At 40.8% G+C, this 19,768-nt stretch overlaps 2 protein-coding genes across 2 annotated transcripts in view; one reads left to right on the top strand and one right to left on the bottom strand.

Moving 5' to 3' along the window:
* LOC129776726 (MMS19 nucleotide excision repair protein) overlaps positions 1-19,768 on the top strand; it is a 56,666-nt gene that overhangs the window by 25,229 nt on the left and 11,669 nt on the right. The gene's annotated exons all lie outside the window — the stretch shown is intronic.
* Positions 2-19,251, bottom strand: LOC129776727 (MORN repeat-containing protein 4 homolog). The gene is made up of 4 exons (XM_055782545.1): positions 19,104-19,251; positions 443-759; positions 361-380; positions 2-300 (listed from the first exon to the last, which is right to left on the bottom strand). Exons 2-4 carry the CDS (start codon positions 626-628, stop codon positions 33-35), a joined length of 474 nt encoding a protein of 157 aa, XP_055638520.1. The 5' UTR covers positions 629-759; positions 19,104-19,251; the 3' UTR covers positions 2-32.

Below are 19,768 nucleotides of genomic sequence, written 5' to 3' on the forward strand. Positions count from 1 at the left end.
GTTTTTTTCGACTTTCAGTTTTTTTTATTTGTTCAGTTTCCTTGATCACATTGGGCCCTAGCCATCAGAGCTACTTTTTGAGCGCGTTGTATCACTTCCATGCATCGTTTTTTTCGCATTAATCGGCAATCTTGGAAGAAACCTTCGTTACGTGGAAATCCATGACTCTGATCACTAAATGTAATCAGCCCGAGGCCCCAGATACGCCCTCCGCGGAATTCGCCCTCATACTTCATGCCATCAGATCGCCAAAAAACTCCATGTCCATGGAACCAGCCTTGCATGAATTCTCCTTCGTATCTGTTGATAGTTTTTAAGAATTATATGCTTTATTATGGAAACATGATTTGCATCTCTTACTTGGCACCATCAGGGAAACACTGCAAAGCGAAGAATAAGACCATTGAGCTTAGCAAATAACGAACAGGTTTCATTTTCTTACCATGACTCCCAGTCCCGAGCACACCCCATTGCTGAATGCACCATCGTACCGTGTTCCATCGGAGAACATGATTGATCCCATGCCGTGTTTCTGGCCCCGTTGGTTCCAATCTCCGATATAGCGCGTTCCATCATCGTAACGATATCCGCCGCATTTAACTACTCCACTCTGTACACTTTCCATCATCTGTTAAGGAGAAACACTGAATGTCACACAAATCGCGTTCCAGTGGTACCGAGAGATACTATCGTTCTGGCTGACGACTACCGACGTGATACCGCGGTAGCAACGCGGTGTCAGGTTCTACATTGTACTACCTTTGGGCGGGGAAAGAGATAACTTAATTAGTATCGATCGAGCTTTGCTCTTTAATCAGATTATAAGGATGGCTGTGTTGCTTCCGCGACCGAGTGGTTGGCGTCGATGAAGAAAACTATTCCGAAATGCATTGCTACACGTGTGTCCTTTAATTACAAAAATTTATTTAAATACAAAAAAAAAAAGTAACAATCAGGAGGCTGATCCATCACTCCAATCAAAGATGGAATACTTCTCATTATTTATAGTTGACCAATAGTAGGGGAATTTGTATCTTTAGACACTAATGTTTTCCAAAACTTAAAAGTTCAATATACTGGTTTTCGAAATAATTGGCCAAATTTTTATAAAAAAGTGTTTTTCTATTTTTTTTGCTGAAATTAAAACAAGCCGGAAAGTAGGACATTTTAAACGATGCGGGTATAATGGACATGTAGTGGGGCGAATATGGACAGGTTCGAAAATTACATCCATATGCGGAATCATGTTTAATTTTCGGTTTTTGTTCCCCTATTCCGCTTTCGATCAGTATTTATTGTCATAGGATGGTTTAAATATTACATAATAGCATGTAGAATGAGTTCCCATCAACAGAAATTTGAAATTCATAATGCAACTATACAAATCAACCACCTGTCCATTACACCCCCACTGTCCGTTATACCCGCACCTCTCCTATGTATTCGTTATGCTTGTGTTTTGTAGTACCCGATTGTTTAAGTTGATTAACCTTCCTATACTCGCGCATAGGTCTGACAGACCGAGAATGGATGAGGTGGCTGAATTAAATGACTATTAAGACTGAATGAAGTTAAAGAAAATATATTTTTTCGAATTTTTTCATTTAATTATATCTTTTCCTTCGAGTAAATACCAATAACGCTTAAAAATACTCTGTGAGTACACGAGTTACGATTTTTCGCGCGAGTACATGAGTATTAAGTACGTGTTGTTTATTCGATATACTGTATAATCTTATTTTTCATTTATTATTCATATCAGGGCTTACACATATTTGAGATTGCACCTCTCCTTCGCATATATGAAACAAAGATTCTCCCACGTAGGGTAAATGATGTTGGTTTGTCCGTTTTAGGGTGTTTCCACGCAACTGGTGAGAATGAAAATGATCATCTCGATTTTTCATATGCAACTTCGTGCGAAATGTTGATTTACACGATAAAATACTTAATGCACACTATTAGCTCAATCGGACTTCATTTGCTAATATCGCAGACGTTGAAATTAGAGTTTTTTAAAAACAGAAAAATCATCGGAAATCGGGGTTTTCAATTTTTTTATGTTAAATGTCTTAAAATTACGTGACACGTCGAGATTTACAGATATCTCAAAAAAAAAAATTTTGTCGAAAATCGACTTTTCGTATGGAAAAACAACCATTCGGTTATTCAAAATTTGTATTCGAGATAACAGAAAATATCGACGTTTCAGAAAAAAAGACCCAGAGTGTGGATTTTGTGAAAAAAAAATAAAAATCTTCGAGATGACAGTAGTCTCGACGTTTCATGCAATTTTAAGACATTTGGCATATTTTTTTTTTTCGAAAACCCCGATTTCCTTTACTTTCCCCTTGGGTGATTATTCGATTTTCAAAAAACTCAAACATTGACAGCTTTACGCCACTCGCCCTTAAGTCCAATTGAGCTGATATTTTGCATAGGGTGTTTTTTCGAGGTGGTGGAAATTTATGCGGTTACTTTAAATTCGAGATAAACAGCCCTCAACACATTCGCCTAGCGGCTGCCATAGTAATCATGTGCACAAACCATGATATGAATTGCGATCATTGAGATGCATTAATTACATGATTTAGATATATAAATCTGATACAAATGGTATGCAAGCATGATGTCTACAATATTTGTAAGCGTTATATTGGGTTGTACTTATCGCATCGGGTTATACTATACGGCTATTTTAAGACGACAATCTTTGCTACAAGTGTCGTTTTGACAGTGTTGTGATTGTCCTTCTCAGTCTCAAGTTATAGCGCGTCAAAGATGGAGTCCACCAAGCAAGAAATTCGCCATATTTTACGTTTTTACTACCTGCGAGGTAAAACTACAACGAAGGCGGCCGAAAAAAATCGTGTAGTTTATGGACCCGTTTATGAGCAGCTTGACCGTTTGAAGCAGGCGATTGACCAAAAGCGACCAGAAATGATCAATAGAAATGGTGTTGTTTTCCAGCAGGACAACGCTCGGCCTCACACATCTTTGATGACCCGCCAGAAGCTACGGGAGCTCGGATGGAATGTCCTATTGCTCCCACTGTATAGTCCGGACCTGGCTCCAAATGATTATCATCTCTTCCCTTCCGGTCCATGCAAAACGCTCTTGGTGATACTAAGTTGGCCTGAAAAGAGACTTGCGAAAACTGGCTGTCTGAGTTTTTTGCACATAAGGAGGGGGTGGGGGTTATAAGGTGGGGATAATGAAGTTGCCTTCTAAATGGCAACAAGTTTGCAAACAAAACGGCGCATATTTGACTTAAATTGGATAATTTTAAGCATGTTAAATAAAGCGTCAAATTTCGATCAGAAATACGACATTTCTTTTTCCCCCACCCTGTAATTCAGAAAAGATCTAAGTACGTACCAAATAATCATCTGGTGGTTGATTAAAAGTTAGCTCAAATGAGGGGCGCATTGACATCAATAGCAGGCGGACTTCATACAAATGAAACCCAAATTTCTGCATTACACGAGAATTAATTATGCAAATGAAACCAAATTAGGCATGTGGATATTTTAGGGTGCGATAAATGTTTCTATGGTGGTTAGACACTCCACCCCTCTCTCTAAGGGAGGGCTGCCATACAAATGAAACACAAATTTCTGCATTACTCGAGAATTAATCAAGTAAATGAAACCAAATTAGGCATATGAAGGTTTCAAGATACAATAAATGTTTCAATGGTGGTTAGACACTCCTTCCCCCTCTCTAAGGGGGAGCTGCCGTACAAATAAGAGACAAATTTCTGCATAACTCGAAAACTAATCAAGCAAACGGAGCCAAATTTGACATGCGAAGGTTTTAGGGGAAACGAAACGTTTCTATGGTTAATCTACACTCCTCAACTCTCTCTGAGGACATGGGGCTGCCATACAAATGAAACACAAACTTCTGCATAACTCGAGAACTAATCAAGTAAATGGAGCCAACTTTGGGATGTGAGGGTTTTTGGGTACGAGAATTGTTTCTATGATGGTATGACACCCCTTCCTCCTCTGGAAAGGAGCCAAACATATTCCAGCCAATTGAAAATTTTCGGAAGCTCTGAAAATTTCGGAAAATTCAATTCAATTACATATTGACAAGCGTTTTTAGTCCATTTGATGTTTGTGCTAACGAAATTGATCTTCGTTTGAAAATGGAAATGGATTTTAATGTGATAAAACGTACTCCTATATCATCTTCTATCTATATAAATAAAAATGGATCGCCGAATGTGTTGATAAGAGCAAAACTCGAGAAAAGAATTGTCCGATTTAGGCCTTTCTTCATTCTATCATATCTTCTGTATCAAACATTTATTCCATGTAACGGGGAAAAGTCTGAAAATAATCTGACTCGCAAATAATATGTTTCTCCGTTACATGGAATACATGTTTGATACAAAAAATATAATAAAATAAAACAACTCAAATCGGACGATTCCTTGCTCGAGTTAAGCGTTAAAGAGGGTGAAGAGTGTCGAACCACCATAGAAACATCTTTTGCTCTCTAAAACCTCCACATGTCAAATTCGACTCCATTAGCTTGATTAGTTCTCGAGTTATGAAAGAATGTGTGTTTCATTTGTATGGCAGCCTCTCTTAGAGAGGAAAGAGGATTGTCGAACCACCATAGAAACATTTCTTGCCCTCTGAAACCTCCACATGCCAAATTTGGGTCCATCAGCTTCATTAGTCTCGAGTTGTGTAGAAATTTCTGTTTCAGGAAACAGTTTGGTCGTCGAGGATGAAATAGATTGCTAATCTTTTGTATTGAACATGTGATGATGATGGCTTTAGTGTTTGATTTCCGGTTTGACGCCGGTTTTATGACGAACTGCTTAACCTTCATCTTTTTTCCCGCTGCAACGTGCATCATGACACGGAACGCGGTATGACGAAAAACTGGCGCAGAAGCTCTATCCGTTTTATCCGTCTTATATCGTTGGCTGAATGTGCGTGCGGCATCCATATCCCTTACCTGACCAGTTCCACAAAAATTGTTGCCCCTCGAGTAAACCGCGAGTAATCGGTCGAATCCTAAATCTTGAATTGTGGTTTCGAATAGGCCAGGAGGGAATAAACTTAAGAAATCCGCGATGTACTTCGAAAAGAATTTATTCTATGAAAAACGTGTTTCTACACTTTTGTCTGTTTGTTTATACTAATGATTTGACATTTACGTAGAGACGTAGAAATGTGGGGGCAACCATGGGTACTTTGATTACACTCTTTACACACACCCCTGCTTAACCACGGTAGCCTGCTGCCGCTCCAATCCCAACTTACCGCAAAATCCTCTGAAGGTAGCAACCGGCAAACTCTCTGTCATGATGTCTGCTAGCTGGTCCGACGATCGTACGAAGCAGATATCGATCACTCCTTGCTGCACCAGATCACGTACGAAATGAAATTTTGTGTCCACATGTTTGAGTCTACTATAATCTTTCGAATCTCCGACGATGCGGATGATGGACTGATTGTCCTCGAATACGGGTACCGCTTGCTCTAAACGTTTCCCCAAATCGCTAAGCAATCTTCTCATCCAGACGACGTGACAAGTGACCAAGCAGAGCGCTGCCAGCTTGGCCTCCGTAGATGATAGCGCAACAGTGTGTTGCTTTCGGGTCATCCAACTCACGCTGCACCCATATACCCTACAGACACATTCGCTCACAGAACGCCGATCCACACTGCTGTTCGCACAATCGGCATCTGAAAACACCTCCAGCAATCGAGAGCTCTGCTGCTTCCGATACACAAGCCCTACATCTAGCGTTCCTTGCACGTACCGCAGTACTTTTCAAATAGTTCCATAGTTTAGTGTGTGTTCTTCGCCAGGCCAAGCCTGAAGCTGGCTAAAAAAGTTTATCGCTGCCGACAGATCCGGTCGAGTGATGCGTACATTAGACAGCCTACGAGTTCACGATACGGTTTATCGGTTCTCTGCTTCTCATCCGCCTTACCCAACTTCAGACGATTCTCAATGACTTGTGACTTGTGCGATGTTCGCAATTCAGTCGAACACATCGTCTGTGTTTGCCCAAAGTACGAGAACCTCCGGAACTTACACGGGATCAGCGGGAGCATTCGTGATGTGCTTGGCGACGACCCTTCACGAACTGCTGCACTGCTCCGTTTTTTGAAAGATGCCGATCTGTTTTTTTAAAATTTAAACAAAAACTTATGATCAAATCGAAGATCCTTGTTCCTTTCCCTTCACGATAAGGGGAACAAGAACAGTCGACATCTTCGCGCGGCGCGGATTCCCCACCTGTGGCCTGGGGCCATGGTAAACGGACATTCTCGTTAAACGAAAAGGGAAAAAAAAGCTCAAACGCGTGGAACTTCTCGTGACGAAATCTGTTTTTTGTTTATTGTTTTATTTTTAATTGCTTATCCGTATGTGCATGTAAAATGAATTATAGTAAGCGCACATCGCGGCATGGTTTCGGCCGTTTTTGCTGAGACGAACTAGCCCAGGAGGCTGAAAATCTCTAAAAAACAAGAAGTGGGTTATATCTATGGTATAACCGCAAGAGTGACGTAGGACTATTGTTGATTTAGAGATCATTTGTTTGAAGTTGAATCTGAATTCATTCTGAATGAATGAATATTTGGGGGACTTCGAAAACGAGAGCGTTACGTTGGAGGCACAAGGTTTTATGCATCCAATATTGGATACGGAAATATCCTACTGATGGGGAAGAATAATTTTCAGAAGCTTTCCTGTTAATTGCGATTGATTGAAAAATCACAAAACCAAATGTATTTGATTGCAGTGTTATATGGATAGAAAACATTAGAATAAACTATTTCGCATCAATGTATTTTTCAATTACCAGGGGAACTGGCAGAGTATTTTTCAGCAACGATTAATTCTTTTCAGATTTTCCTCGATACTCGAAGCCCACCAGTGGTTAATACTAACTCGATAACCACCTGTTAGTAACATTTGATTCAAAAATATTTGGTCGCAGTGTAACATGGATAGAAAACATTAAAATAAACTCATTCACATGAATGTATTTTTCGATTCCCAGAGGAACTGGCAGATTATTTTTCAGCAATGATTAGTTCTTTCCAGCTCTCCAGTGGTTATTGCTAACTCGATAACCACCTGTTAATAGCACTTGATTGAAAAATATTTGGTCGCTGTGTTATATGGTTAGTAAACATTAAAATAAACTCTTTCGCATGAATGTATTTGTCAATTCCCAGGGAACTGGCAGATTATTTTTCAGCAACGATTAGATCTTTCCGAAATTTTCTCGATGCTGAATGGCGTCCAAACGAAAATATTCCTTTCAGTTTGTCTGTAAAAAACTTTTCTGAACTCTTATCCATCAAATTTGGAGCCCTGAAAAGGGCAGTTGATTTTATGCTAAGCTAATAGCACGCTCTCCTCGGATACGATGGGCCAGCTGGATGTCCTTGGGCATAATGTGACGCGCTTTGCGTGGATAGCACACAAATTGTTATTTTCGAATAGGCCTCCTGCAGCATCATAACCGCGGAACTTTGGAAGCGCAAATCGGTTTTGAAGTCCTGAGCAATTCCACGAATCAAATGCTGCAAAAATAGATTGCGGATCAGCAATTCGGTCGACTTCTGATAGCGACGAATTTCACGCAAAGTTCCCAGTCGATAGCGATGTGGTCACACTCCCCACGGCTGGTGCACTTATCCGAGCTGCTTTCGTGGTGCCTTACCACCGAAAGACTAACGAGCTGTTAATTGCGATTGATTGAAAACTCGTTTGTGTGGAACCAAGCACACAGCTCGTTAGTCTTTCGGTGGTAAAGCACCACGAAAGCAGCTCGGATAAGTGCACCAGCAGCGGGGAGTGTGACCACATCGCTATCGACCGGGAACTTTGCGTGAAATTCGTCGCTATCAGAAGTCGACCGAATTGCTGATCCGCGGTTATGACGCTGCAGGAGGCCTATTCGAAGATACCAATTTGTGTGCTATCCATGCAAAACGCGTCACATCATGCCCAAGGACATCCAGCTGGCCCATCGTATCCGAGGAGAGCTTAGCATAAAATCAACGGCCCTTTTCAGGGCTCCAAATTTGATGGATAAGAGTTCAGAAAAGTTTTTTGCAGGCCGAACTGAAGAAGCATTTAACGAAAATCGTTGTGTTGATGATAATTCGATACCGATAGGAGCCATGGATATGAATTTGATAATGAAGAATATGAAATACATGACATGATGTAGTGAATGTATCCCCATATCGAAGAAATCACTTTTTTTTAATCCCATTTATTTATTTAAGGCTCATTAGCATTTTAGCTGTAACAGAGCCGAATTTTAATCGTGTACATGTCACATGGTTATCATATCTATAATTAGCACATTACACAGTTGCCGTTCGCCAGTATTCCTTCTATACCATTACATATGGTACATTCACACAGTAGCCATTTAAGCGTAAGAGCATTCTTTCTGTTCTTACATTATCCAGTTGGACCACCGGACAACGGAGACAGTTGATTGATCATTATTGAGTTATTTATAGAACAGCAGCCCGATGTGTCTTGCAGAGCAGAGCAGTTGTATGGATGAATCGATCTTATTTCGACCGTGGATCGATCTCCATCGCTGATGATTGTTGCGTGGACCTAGCTATTCTGTAACAACACAAAGATGGTCAAGTTTTGAACTGAGTTTTGAACTCACGATCGATCGCTTACTAAGAAGAAATCACTTTGATGAAACTGTTGGCCGTTTGTCGTTTTTAATTGTTGGGACGAGGGGATTATTTTTGCTGAGTGAATTCCAAGAAAAAATCCATCCCTTCTTTAAGCGTGATTCATTTTGCTTCGGATCATTTCATACAAATTTCATACAAAAGATAAAGTGTCCAAGAGTTATATGATTGCTAGCTATTGACTTGAAAAATTGTTTCAATAGCTTAATAATAGCTTCGAAAACAGGTTATTGAAATCATTCGTATCCGTATGTAGCGCGCCCTCTTGGAAACCCATTAATCTTATTGGAATGTAAGATGGGGAAGCTCATACTCACGTCTATGCATTATGCTGTACTCTTCCAATTAATTTCGTTTTTGCAGGCCGAACTGAAAAATTTTCAGTCGAGTTAACTCTCTTTTACAGTAATGTTTTTGAATCCGGAAACTTTGCATTACATTCAATATCATACCACAGCCATAACATTTTTTTCATGTTGAATTTATGCGATTAATAGTTACTAATATAGTTACTGATAGTTACTTGATAGTTACTTATCAATCGTATTAATTCAACATGCACAAAATGTTGTGGCTGCAGTATGATATTAAATGTAACGCAAAGTGTCCGGATTCAAATACATTACTGTATACTTACTTCGATGATATTCGTTTCTCTCTCAGGCTAAGCTACGAATATAATAAAGAGGGTGGAGTTTACATTTTATACTTTTATGGTTTATAATATGATGCTTCCTTTGCTTTCGTTCATTTCTTACTCTACTATCGCACCGTGAGGACTCGTTTCATCGGGACCAAGCACACAGCTCGTTAGTCTTTCGGTGGTAAAGGACCACAAAAGCAGCTCGGATAAATGCAGCAGCTGCGGGAAGTGTGACCACATCGCTATCGACCGGGAACTTTGCGTGAAATTCGTCGCTATCAGAAGTCGACCGAATTGCTGATCTGCAATCTACCTTTGCAGCATTTGATTCGTGGAATTGCTCAGGACTTCAAAACCGATTTGCGCTTCCAAAGTTCCGCGGTTATGACACTGCAGGAGGCCTATTCGAAGATACCAATTTGTGTGCTATCCATGCAAAACGCGTCACATCATGCCCAAGGACATCCAGCTGGCCCATCGTATCCGTGGAGAGCGTGCTATATTAGCTTAGCATATAATCAACGGCTCTTTTCAGGGCTCCAAATTTGATGGATAAGAGTTCAGAAAAGTTTTTTACAGGCCGAACTGAAGAAGCATTTAACGAAAATCGTTGTGTCGATGATAATTCGATACCGATAGGAGCCATGGATATGGATTTGATAACGAAGAATATGAAATACATGACATTATGTAATGAATATTTCCCCATATCGAAGAAATAAAATTATTTGTGTACGAATGCCGCAATCGATAGTCGACTCTAATTTGCGCTGGGTAATTTCCTCGGAGGACTCGATTCCTCCTTTGAGCAATAATAATCTCTTTCTGGCAAAACGAAGTGGTATGAATCAAATTATTCGAAAGATAAAATGAAGATGTTTTCTGCCAATTTTCTTCAACCTCCAAACATCTCTTTCTTCCGTTTGTCGTTTTTGCGCTCGCTAATCCTTTCGCACAACACACATTTCTCATTTGAGAAATTGTTGAGTAAACATCGTTTGCCAGTGCGCGTAGAGCGGGAATTCCTCAAGATTCATTGCACCTCTAATAAATTGCCGAAAGACGTGGTCTTACTTTGATTGCACTTGATTGAAAAATCCAAAACGAAAAGTATTTGGTCGCAGCATTATATGAGTAGGAAGCAGATAATTACTCGAAAATTACATGATTTTGGCGATGTGAAAATTTTACCGTTTTTCATGTTATGCATCCAATATTGGATACGAAAATTATCTACTGATGGGGAAAAATAATAGAAGCTTTCCTGTCAATTGCGATTGATTGAAAATCCACAAAACCAAATGTATTTGGTTGCAGTGTTGTATGGATAGAAAACATTAAAATAAACTCTTTCGCATGAATGTATTTTTCAATTCCCAGGGGAACTGATATGCAACGAGAGTTCCGCGCGTGTGTGTGTGTGTGTGGCGGCTGCTCCGAAGTTTCAAGCGGAACCGTGGCATCACTCTCCTCCTGATGGATTCCCTTCTGGCCTAAAGTGTACAAACAGGCTCTTGGTAACACCGTTCATCAGCGCTTTCATGATAAACGAAGTTAGCTTCATCACAACAGCGACAACATACTCCAGTCGCTGTTCAATTATAACTGAGTGGGTTTACGAGCGGCGCTCGCTTATATACAGATTGGTGGTTTCAATAGCCTGTTTTGAAAGCAATTTTAAGGCTATTGAAACAAGTTTTTGTATGAAAATGTAACAAGTATATAACGCGTAGACATTTTATCTTTCGAATAAAGTGTTTATCATACCATTTCGTTCAGTTGTTTAGGAGCTATTAACGCTCAAAATCTCGGTCTGCGGCGTAACGCTTTCGTTTTCGAAACTTTGATTTTACACCCCGGTATAGAAATGAAAGACGTAGTCCTACGTCAATAAAGAATTAAAAAAAATCAATCGTCGTCGACCTCGGTTTGCTCTCGCTCATGTCAAAGCGTTTGAGTAACTCTTCCAGATAGTTGGCTTATTTTCAGCACTCAAGCTTCGAAATCACGCTCGATTCTCATACCCAGGAACTGCTTTACTTCGCCTACATCCGTCATTTCAAACTGCTCCGATAGTCTCCGCTTGTTATCCTGCAGAACTTTCAACGACGGACTTGCTATAAGGGTGTCGTCAGCTTATAGCACTAGGATTACCTGATCCCGATCCAAGCGTGTAGAGATACAGGTCGCTTGCGCTTCGCCGGAATCCCATTCCGCAAACCGATGGAACTTCTCATTCCATGCTCGTAACGCTTGCTTTAGGCTGTACGATGCACGATTCAGCCGGCATACAAGTCCTCTCCCCTGCTTAAACCCGTCTGGTTGAGCCATAAAGATTTCTTCGGCCAGTTCACCGTTCAAAAAGGCGGTTTTGACATCCATTTGATGGATGTGCCTTTAGCTCTGGTTAGCCAACGCTAACACCGTCCGCGGCATCTTCAGCATTGCCGTCTTCAACTTCCTCAGCATCGCATCGATTTGGCCTACCAACTTCCGACGAATCCTTGCCTTCAACAGAGACCACGTCACGCGCTACCATGATCAGCTGCTCCGCCGGATTCCATACTGTGTATGCGTTGTTGCTGTACCCCAAAAAGATGCCGCTCCAGGCTTTCTGATCCAACTTCCGTCTCAATTCACCCGGAACATGAACGAAGAGCCGAACACTCGAACATGAGATACATTCGGCTTCCGAGATTCCCAACGCTCAAACGGAGTTTGCTTCGTATCCAATGCGTTCGTAGGACTACGATTTGTGAGATAAGCTGCCGTCAGCACAGCCTGTCCCCAAAACCGCTTGTCATTGTTTTGGTCTTCCAACATCGCTCTCGCCTTCTAGACAAGCGTCTGATTGAGTCGCTCGCTCTGTCCGTTCTGTTGTGGAGTGTACGGGACGGTCCATTCGACTTGAACTCCCTTACTACGACATAATTTCAGGAACCGCTTGTTCTTATATTCTGTCTCGTTACCGCATCTCAGGCGGTAGATTTTCTGACCGAACTTCGCTGTGACCCAGGCCTCGTACTCTTCGAAATACTACTTTACCCGGTCCTTGGTCTGCATCAGGTAGACGACCGTAAAGTGGCTATAGCCGTCCGTGGAGGTGACGAAATACCTCACTCCAAACAGCCCAACCGGTGTCACAGGTCCACAGACGTCCGTGTGCACGAGTTCCAGTACACGCGACGATCGCTTGGCAACATAAGTGGAGAACGGTTGTCTCGTTTGCTTACTTACGAAGCACGATTCACATACAATAACGTCCCGATTGTCACTTGTGGAGTTCATGTTCATTCCCGACACCATTTCGCACTGCACCAGTTGCTTCAGACTGTTGTCGTTCAGGTGGCCGAAACGTCGGTGCCACAACTCTGAGTTCTTCCTGATCCGGCCACATGACAATAAAGCATCGATAACAACTTTCTTGTTCGAATAAAAGTCCAGGTCATACAGTTTCTCATGTCGAATCGCATTCGCGACGATTTCGGAACCGTGGTACACTTTCGCTTTTCCAGACTCGAACACAACACGCATCCGGCTTTCTCCACCTTCATCACAGAAAATAAGTTGCACCGTTATTTTGTTCCCAAAGCACAAAGCACCTTCGATTGTACAAGTCAATCTTTTTACCGTTCACCATCGATATAATCTTCACAGTGCCGGCGTGTTCCGCCACAATCGTCCTTCGCCACTGCAATCTCAATCGGATTCTTCAATCGATGCAGCTAGCTGAACAATGCCTTGTTCCGCACGAGATGATCCTCCGCGCCGGAATCAATGTACCATCGAGTACGCTGGTCTTTTGGCAGAACCTGGCAGCTTGCTTGTGACCATCCTTCTTGCAGTGAAAACAGATAAACTTTTTCTTCTTCAACTGCTTCGTTCCGCTGAATGTGGCTTCTCCGCTCGGCGAGGGTGACAATTCCATACCTTGCCGCTTGGTTTTGACGTAGGACTACGTTTTTCATTTCTATACCGGGGTGTAAAATCAAAGTTTCGAAAACGAATGCGTTACGCTGGAGACCGAGATTTTGAGCGTTAATAGCTCCCAAACAACTGAAAGAAATGGCATGATAAACACTTCATTTGGAAGATAGAATGTCTACGCGTTATATACATGTTACTTTTTGATCCAAAAACTTGTTGATTTCAAAACAGGCTATTGAAATCACCAATCGGTATATAAGCGAGCGCCGCTCTGAAATACACTCGTTTTCGAGTACCCCCAAATATTCATTTATTCATTCATTCAGAATGGATTCAGATTTAACTTCAAACAAATGATCACCAAATCAACGATATTCCTACGTCAATTTTGCGGTTATACCACAGATATAACCCACCTCCTGTTTTTTCATCCAGTAAGCGACATTTGACGAATTCGAGTGTCAGGTTTTCTTCCGAGATCGTTTCGAGTGCCGTCACGACCCCGGCGTACGCAGTGCCAAGCGTCAGTAGAAGATGGCAAACTACGTCCAGATCGCCCAGATCTGCACCCGTCGAACGATACTCACGTACTAGCTTATCGAAGCGAAGAAAATGTTGCTGTAGGCTTCCCCTTTCGAATCGCAGCTGCAGCATCTCCCGCTTCAAATGCATCCTGCTAGCGATGCTGTGGCGCTCGAATACGCGGTTCAAAGCATCCCAGATGTCCTTGGGAAACTTCTTCCGCTGGATATATTCGAGTGTCGTGTCGTGGATCCTAGAAACCAACAGCGATTTGCACCTGCGATCTTTCTTCATGCGCTTTTCAGTTTCCTCGCCTTCGCAGTTTTCTCCTCGTTCGAGTCGCCCTCCTTCACAATCAACTTCTCCACCGCCTCGGCATATGTCTCGACGCACTCTACGAGCTCGTGCTTTTCCAAGAGTATCTGCTTCCTGAACTTCCAGGCAGCGAAGTTCGAGCCATCGAACAATGGCAACAACACACGATCGAATTTTTCCTCCTTCATTCCGAAAACGCAAAAACGGTACTTCCGACTATTTTTCCGACACAGTGCGACCTGGGCCCATAACCTGAAGTGGTTTCGGATAGGCCAGGAGGAAATAAATAGAAGAAATCCGCGATTTACTTCGAAAAGAATTTAGAATTTGCTGCAATCGATCGTCGTTATTGGGAAGTTGGAATTGTTGGGAAGGGGGTCTTATTTTTGCTGTGGAATTTCGAGGAGGAATCCATTCCTTCTCAAGTGTAAATAATCCTGCTCCGGATCAACGATGATTCTAATTGTCGGGGCTAGGGGAGTGGATACTATTTGCGCTTGGTATTTCCGAGGAGGAATCCATTCCCCCTTTAAGCGTTAATAATTCTTTTCCGGCTAAACGAAGTGGTATGATAATCATTTTATTCGAAAGATGAAATGTCTAAAATTTATATGCTTGTTACTTATTTATTGCTAAGTCAACATTAGCCCTACGTACATCTTGCGGTTATATCAAAGATATAACCCACTTTTAGTTTTTTATTTATTTATTTATTTCATCAAACCAGCGTAGACTAAACATACTGCCCAAAATTACAGTGAAATTTAACTATATCTTATTCTATTCAGATAGTCTTGAAGCATTGACCATGACATGGTGACATCAATTATTTCACTGTTTTCGTTACAGAGGCTCATCATACGTTTAATAAGACTATATTTGGTACAATTCGTTCTTCGGTAATCTATGTAGAAAATGTTAGGGTTACTCAGGTGTCTAATGGGTGCATAAAAATTTAGGTTTCCTAATATTTCTTCTTCTTTCTTCTTCCACTCGTTGTGATATGTTGTCAATAAAAATAGAATCATGGCATAGTTCCGAAGTTCTTTTAAGGTTTACATATTGATTATCACGCAACGTGCCTCATATGGAGGGAGATGATATGAAGACCAGCCTAGTTTACGAAGTGCAAATAATAAAAATTGTTTTTGTACAGATTCAATTCTGTCTTTGTGTGAAGTTATGTAGGGGAACCATACAATACTACAATATTCGAGAATTGATCTGACGTATGTAACGTACAATGTTTTTTTTTGTTTATGCATCCTGGAAATGGTAGCTAAAGCGTTTGATGAAGCTCAACATATTATCGTATTATAATGATCAACGAAGGTTAGTTTCGAATCTAAGACCACGCCTAAGTCTCTTACTCGTTAACATTTATTGATGGGCTATTTGCATGCGGTCAGTCAAATAATATTCTAGCCATTTCAATAGCTTAACTTCTTTCCCTATTTTTTTAAGTTTAAGAAGGAATAAGGGTATATCAACACGATCGAAAGCCTTACTAAAGTCAGTGTATAGAGCTTCAACTTGATTACCATTATCCACTGAATTCAAATTGAATGTGACAAATTCCAGCAAATTTGTTGTTGTTACCGTGTTGCTTATTCGTAATTCGTGTCTTTAGTTGTTGAATTAGTTTTTGGTTTATTATGGCTTCAAAGAGTTTTGGAATGCAAGAAATAATTGCTACTACACGATATTTTCTTACATCGACTCTATTACGCAATTTGAATATTGGTTTTTCCATATTTTTAGTTATCTTTCTGATTCCAATGACTTATTGAAAAGCCATAAAAGTTGATGGGTTAATTCAGATGCCAAATTTAAAAAAAACCGTGGAATTCCGTCAGGACCTGGTCCTTTTGAGACGTCAAGCTTATTCAATACGTCAAAAATTTCAATGTAAGTTAGTTGACTGACGCCAACATCACATGGAAATTCTGTAAGAAATGCAAAGAAATCACAATCTCGGTCCTCCTCTGCTGTTTCAATAGAAACTTCTTGAAAAAATGGGGCAAAGAGATTGCAAAGTTTTACCGGGTCATTTCCCACGGTATCGTCAATTTTCACAGGCTTTTTTAAAGGGTGTGTCACATCAAATTGCATCATGGAAAAAACGCTGTAGAAATTCGCCCAGTAGACCGATCCTTTTGAAAATTTTAGACAGTAAAATAAAAACTATTAAACAACTTTTGGCATTTTCTTTTTATTCATACTTCGAGCCCAAGCCCGTATGCTCGCACCTTCCTCTTTACCCCGTCCATAAGGTTCTGTACAACGTCAGGTTGTAGTTTTTTTTGAACAGAAATCCATTTTCTCTTGAAGTCCGCCTCCGATTTGACAACTTTTGGGTTCTTCCGGAGGGCCTGCTTCATAATCGCCCAATATTTCTCTACTGGGCGAGGCTCTGGCGCGTTGGGCGGGTTCATTTCCTTTGGCACGAAGGTGACCCCGTTGGCTTCGTACCACTCCAACACGTCCTTTGAATAGTGGCACGAAGCGAGATCCGGCCAGAAGATGGTCGGGCCCTCGTGCTGCTTCAATAGTGGTAGTAAGCGCTTCTGTAGGCACCCCTTAAGGTAAACCTGCCCGTTTACCGTGCCGGTCATCACGAAGGCGGCGCTCCGCTTTCCGCAAGAGCAGATCGCTTGCCACACCATGTACTTTTTGGCAAACTTGGATAGTTTCTGCTTGCGAATCTCCTCCCGAACGCTGAATTTGTCCTCTGAGGAGAAGAACAACAGGCCCGGCAGCTGACGAAAGTCCGCTTTGACGTAGTTTTCGTCGTCCATTACCATGCAATGCGGCTTCGTCAGCATTTCGGTGTACAGCTTCCGGGCTCGCGTCTTCCCCACCATGTTTTGACTTTCGTCGCGGTTAGGAGCCTTCTGAACCTTGTATGTACGCAGGCCCTCCAGCTGCTTGGCCCGCTGGACGAATGAACTTGACAAATTCAGCTTATTGGCGACATCCCGGACCGAACTTCTCGGATCACGTCTAAACTGCTTAACTACGCGCTTGTGATCTTTTTCACTGACGGAGAATCCATTTTTGCCGTTCTTCACCTTCCGGTCGATGGTTAGGTTCTCGAAGTATCGTTTTAGTACTCTGCTGACCGTGGATTGGACGATTCCCAACATCTTACCGATGTCCCGATGTGACAACTCCGGATTCTCGAAATGAGTGCACAGGATTAATTCACGACGCTCTTTTTCGTTCGACGACATTTTTCCAAATTTACGAAAAATTGACAGTGAAGCATGGCCAACGTGATCTATACACTCTTATCTGATTATAAGCGAAAGCTGAAGATATAATTCCTAAAAATTAAATTTCTACAGCGTTTTTTCCGTGATGCAATTTGATGTGACACACCCTTTAGCAGTTGAGTTGAGCTGTTCGCAAATGTTCAGATATGTTTCGAGATTAGCGTCAGGTTTGCAGTTTTTATAAATTTCATTTGTCTTCTGTTTTCTTTAGATTCTTTATGTTTTTATTAAACCAATTCGAATATTTTGTGTTTAAGTTTCTCCTTCTTCGTCTTGTTGGTGTCTCCTCCTCTATAATTTTAATGATCATCGAGTAAAAAGTCGTCGCTGCAACTTCAAAGTTTTCTACACTTCTAAATAAATCCTGCCAAGTTAAGCTTACATCGATTTGATTGGTAATTTTCTTCGATGTAATCAGAGACTTCCTCTAATTCATAATCAAATGGTTTTTGGGTGTTATCTATATATATAGAACATTCGATAGCTGTGCTTCATTTTACCAAAAAAAAAGCTTCATTTGACCAAATGTTTCCAAATTTACCTATTATTTATTCTCGAATTCTGCTGCATCTCCCCTGAGGGAGGGGAGGAGTGTCTATCTAACATAGAAATTATATTACACCCATTCCTCGTTATACGGCCGCGCTTTATACAGCATTTCGCTACAACGGCCCTCTTCAATTAGGGCACGTTTTCGATTTACGGCTTAAAATGTTTCGCTATAACGGCAAAAAAAAAAGTTTTCGATGTTGATATATCTAGGTAGGTTTATATTTGAGTCCCAATGAAAATTGCCATCTCGAATTTTCAAACGGAACTTTCCTAAAAACGAATGAAACACAAATTTCTGTATAACTCGAGAATTAGAATTAATCAAGTAAACGAAATCAAATTTGTCATGTGAAGGTTTTAGAGAGCACGATGGGTTTCTATGGTATTTCGAAAACAAAGACTCGAGAACTAATCAAGCAAATGGAACCAAATTTGGCATGTGATGGTGTTTCTATGGTGGTTCGACATTCCGCCCCCTCTCTGAAGTTGAGGGGGCTGCCATACAAATGAAATTCTGAAATTAATTTGATATAACAATGACGAGTTTTGGTAGAATTACTAAGAAATTTATAGTAAAAGAAAATTATAAAGGGTCAAATAGAAGATCAATTGGACCCATGAACGTTCGCTTATCAAGGAAACGTGAATGTTTGAAGGTATTGATAACAAAAAAAAATCCATTTTGGGCGGAACGAAGTTTGCCGGGTCAGCTAATATTGTATGAAAACCGAACATTTCATCTAATTTACCTTCACAAGAAACCTAGATGAACGTATATTTTTTCGATTAGTTGAAAACCATAAGATGAGCTGAATTTCACCGTTTCTTTCTGCTAGAATTCTTACTTTATATCATCGTTAATAGTGTTCACTTTCAGGACCTCAGCATGTTACTTCTCTTTTCATTCCAACCTTCCAAATCCTCTATATCTACTTAACACATCACTTTGTGTTTGGTTTAAAAGCCAATACAAGATAACGTGCCAAAGATACATTATTCGGCAAGATACATTGTATAGCAGTGCAAATCGGAATAATTATCTAGTCGAAGAAATATAAAAGGAAATTCAACCGGAGGCTGATACCACAGTTTGCATTATTATCACTACTAACACCAGAGATCACTAGGTCACTGAAGCCACAGCAATTCACTTACTTCTACTGATAACCAGCTTTGGGTCGTAGTATATTTTCACATATTTTCACAGAAATGGGGCATGCTGGAAGTAATTTTCTGAAAATGGCTCTATCAAACAAGCATTGCCTGTCGACTGACGATGGGCTTATGCAAGCAGGTCGGCTCGATCAAAAGTAATATGCGTTATACAGTGCGAGACGGGGAACTATGTAACATACGCGTGCTACACGTGCATTACATGTCTGACCAGCAAACTATTCAATATTTAACTGGTAGAGAGGGAAAATACGACCCCGGTCGATGTCTATTACACAATCATTGATGGAGAAAGACCCCGTTTGTTAGTTTTGACGTAGGATTACGTCTTTCGGGAACATATTGGGGGTACAAATTGAAAAACGAAAATTGATCGCCTCGTGAAAAATGACTAATCTAAATAATGGATTGATAAGATTTTTGCGTCAATCGATTCCGGCATTCCATAATTTTTTACAATGAAGAAAATAATATATTTCAAGATTGGTTCTGATTGGTCGAAATTGAAGACACAAGCTTCCTCTTGTACTCACAGTTATTACTCAGTCATTTGCTGTCATTTACGAGATTCGCACATTAATCGATTTGGGCACTCCAATGAAGCTGTGGTGACTCTTTTACTCACAATATCATGTCGCATACGTTTG

Source organism: Toxorhynchites rutilus, chromosome 3, assembly GCF_029784135.1.
Source record: "Toxorhynchites rutilus septentrionalis strain SRP chromosome 3, ASM2978413v1, whole genome shotgun sequence".
Lineage (NCBI taxonomy): Eukaryota > Metazoa > Arthropoda > Insecta > Diptera > Culicidae > Toxorhynchites > Toxorhynchites rutilus.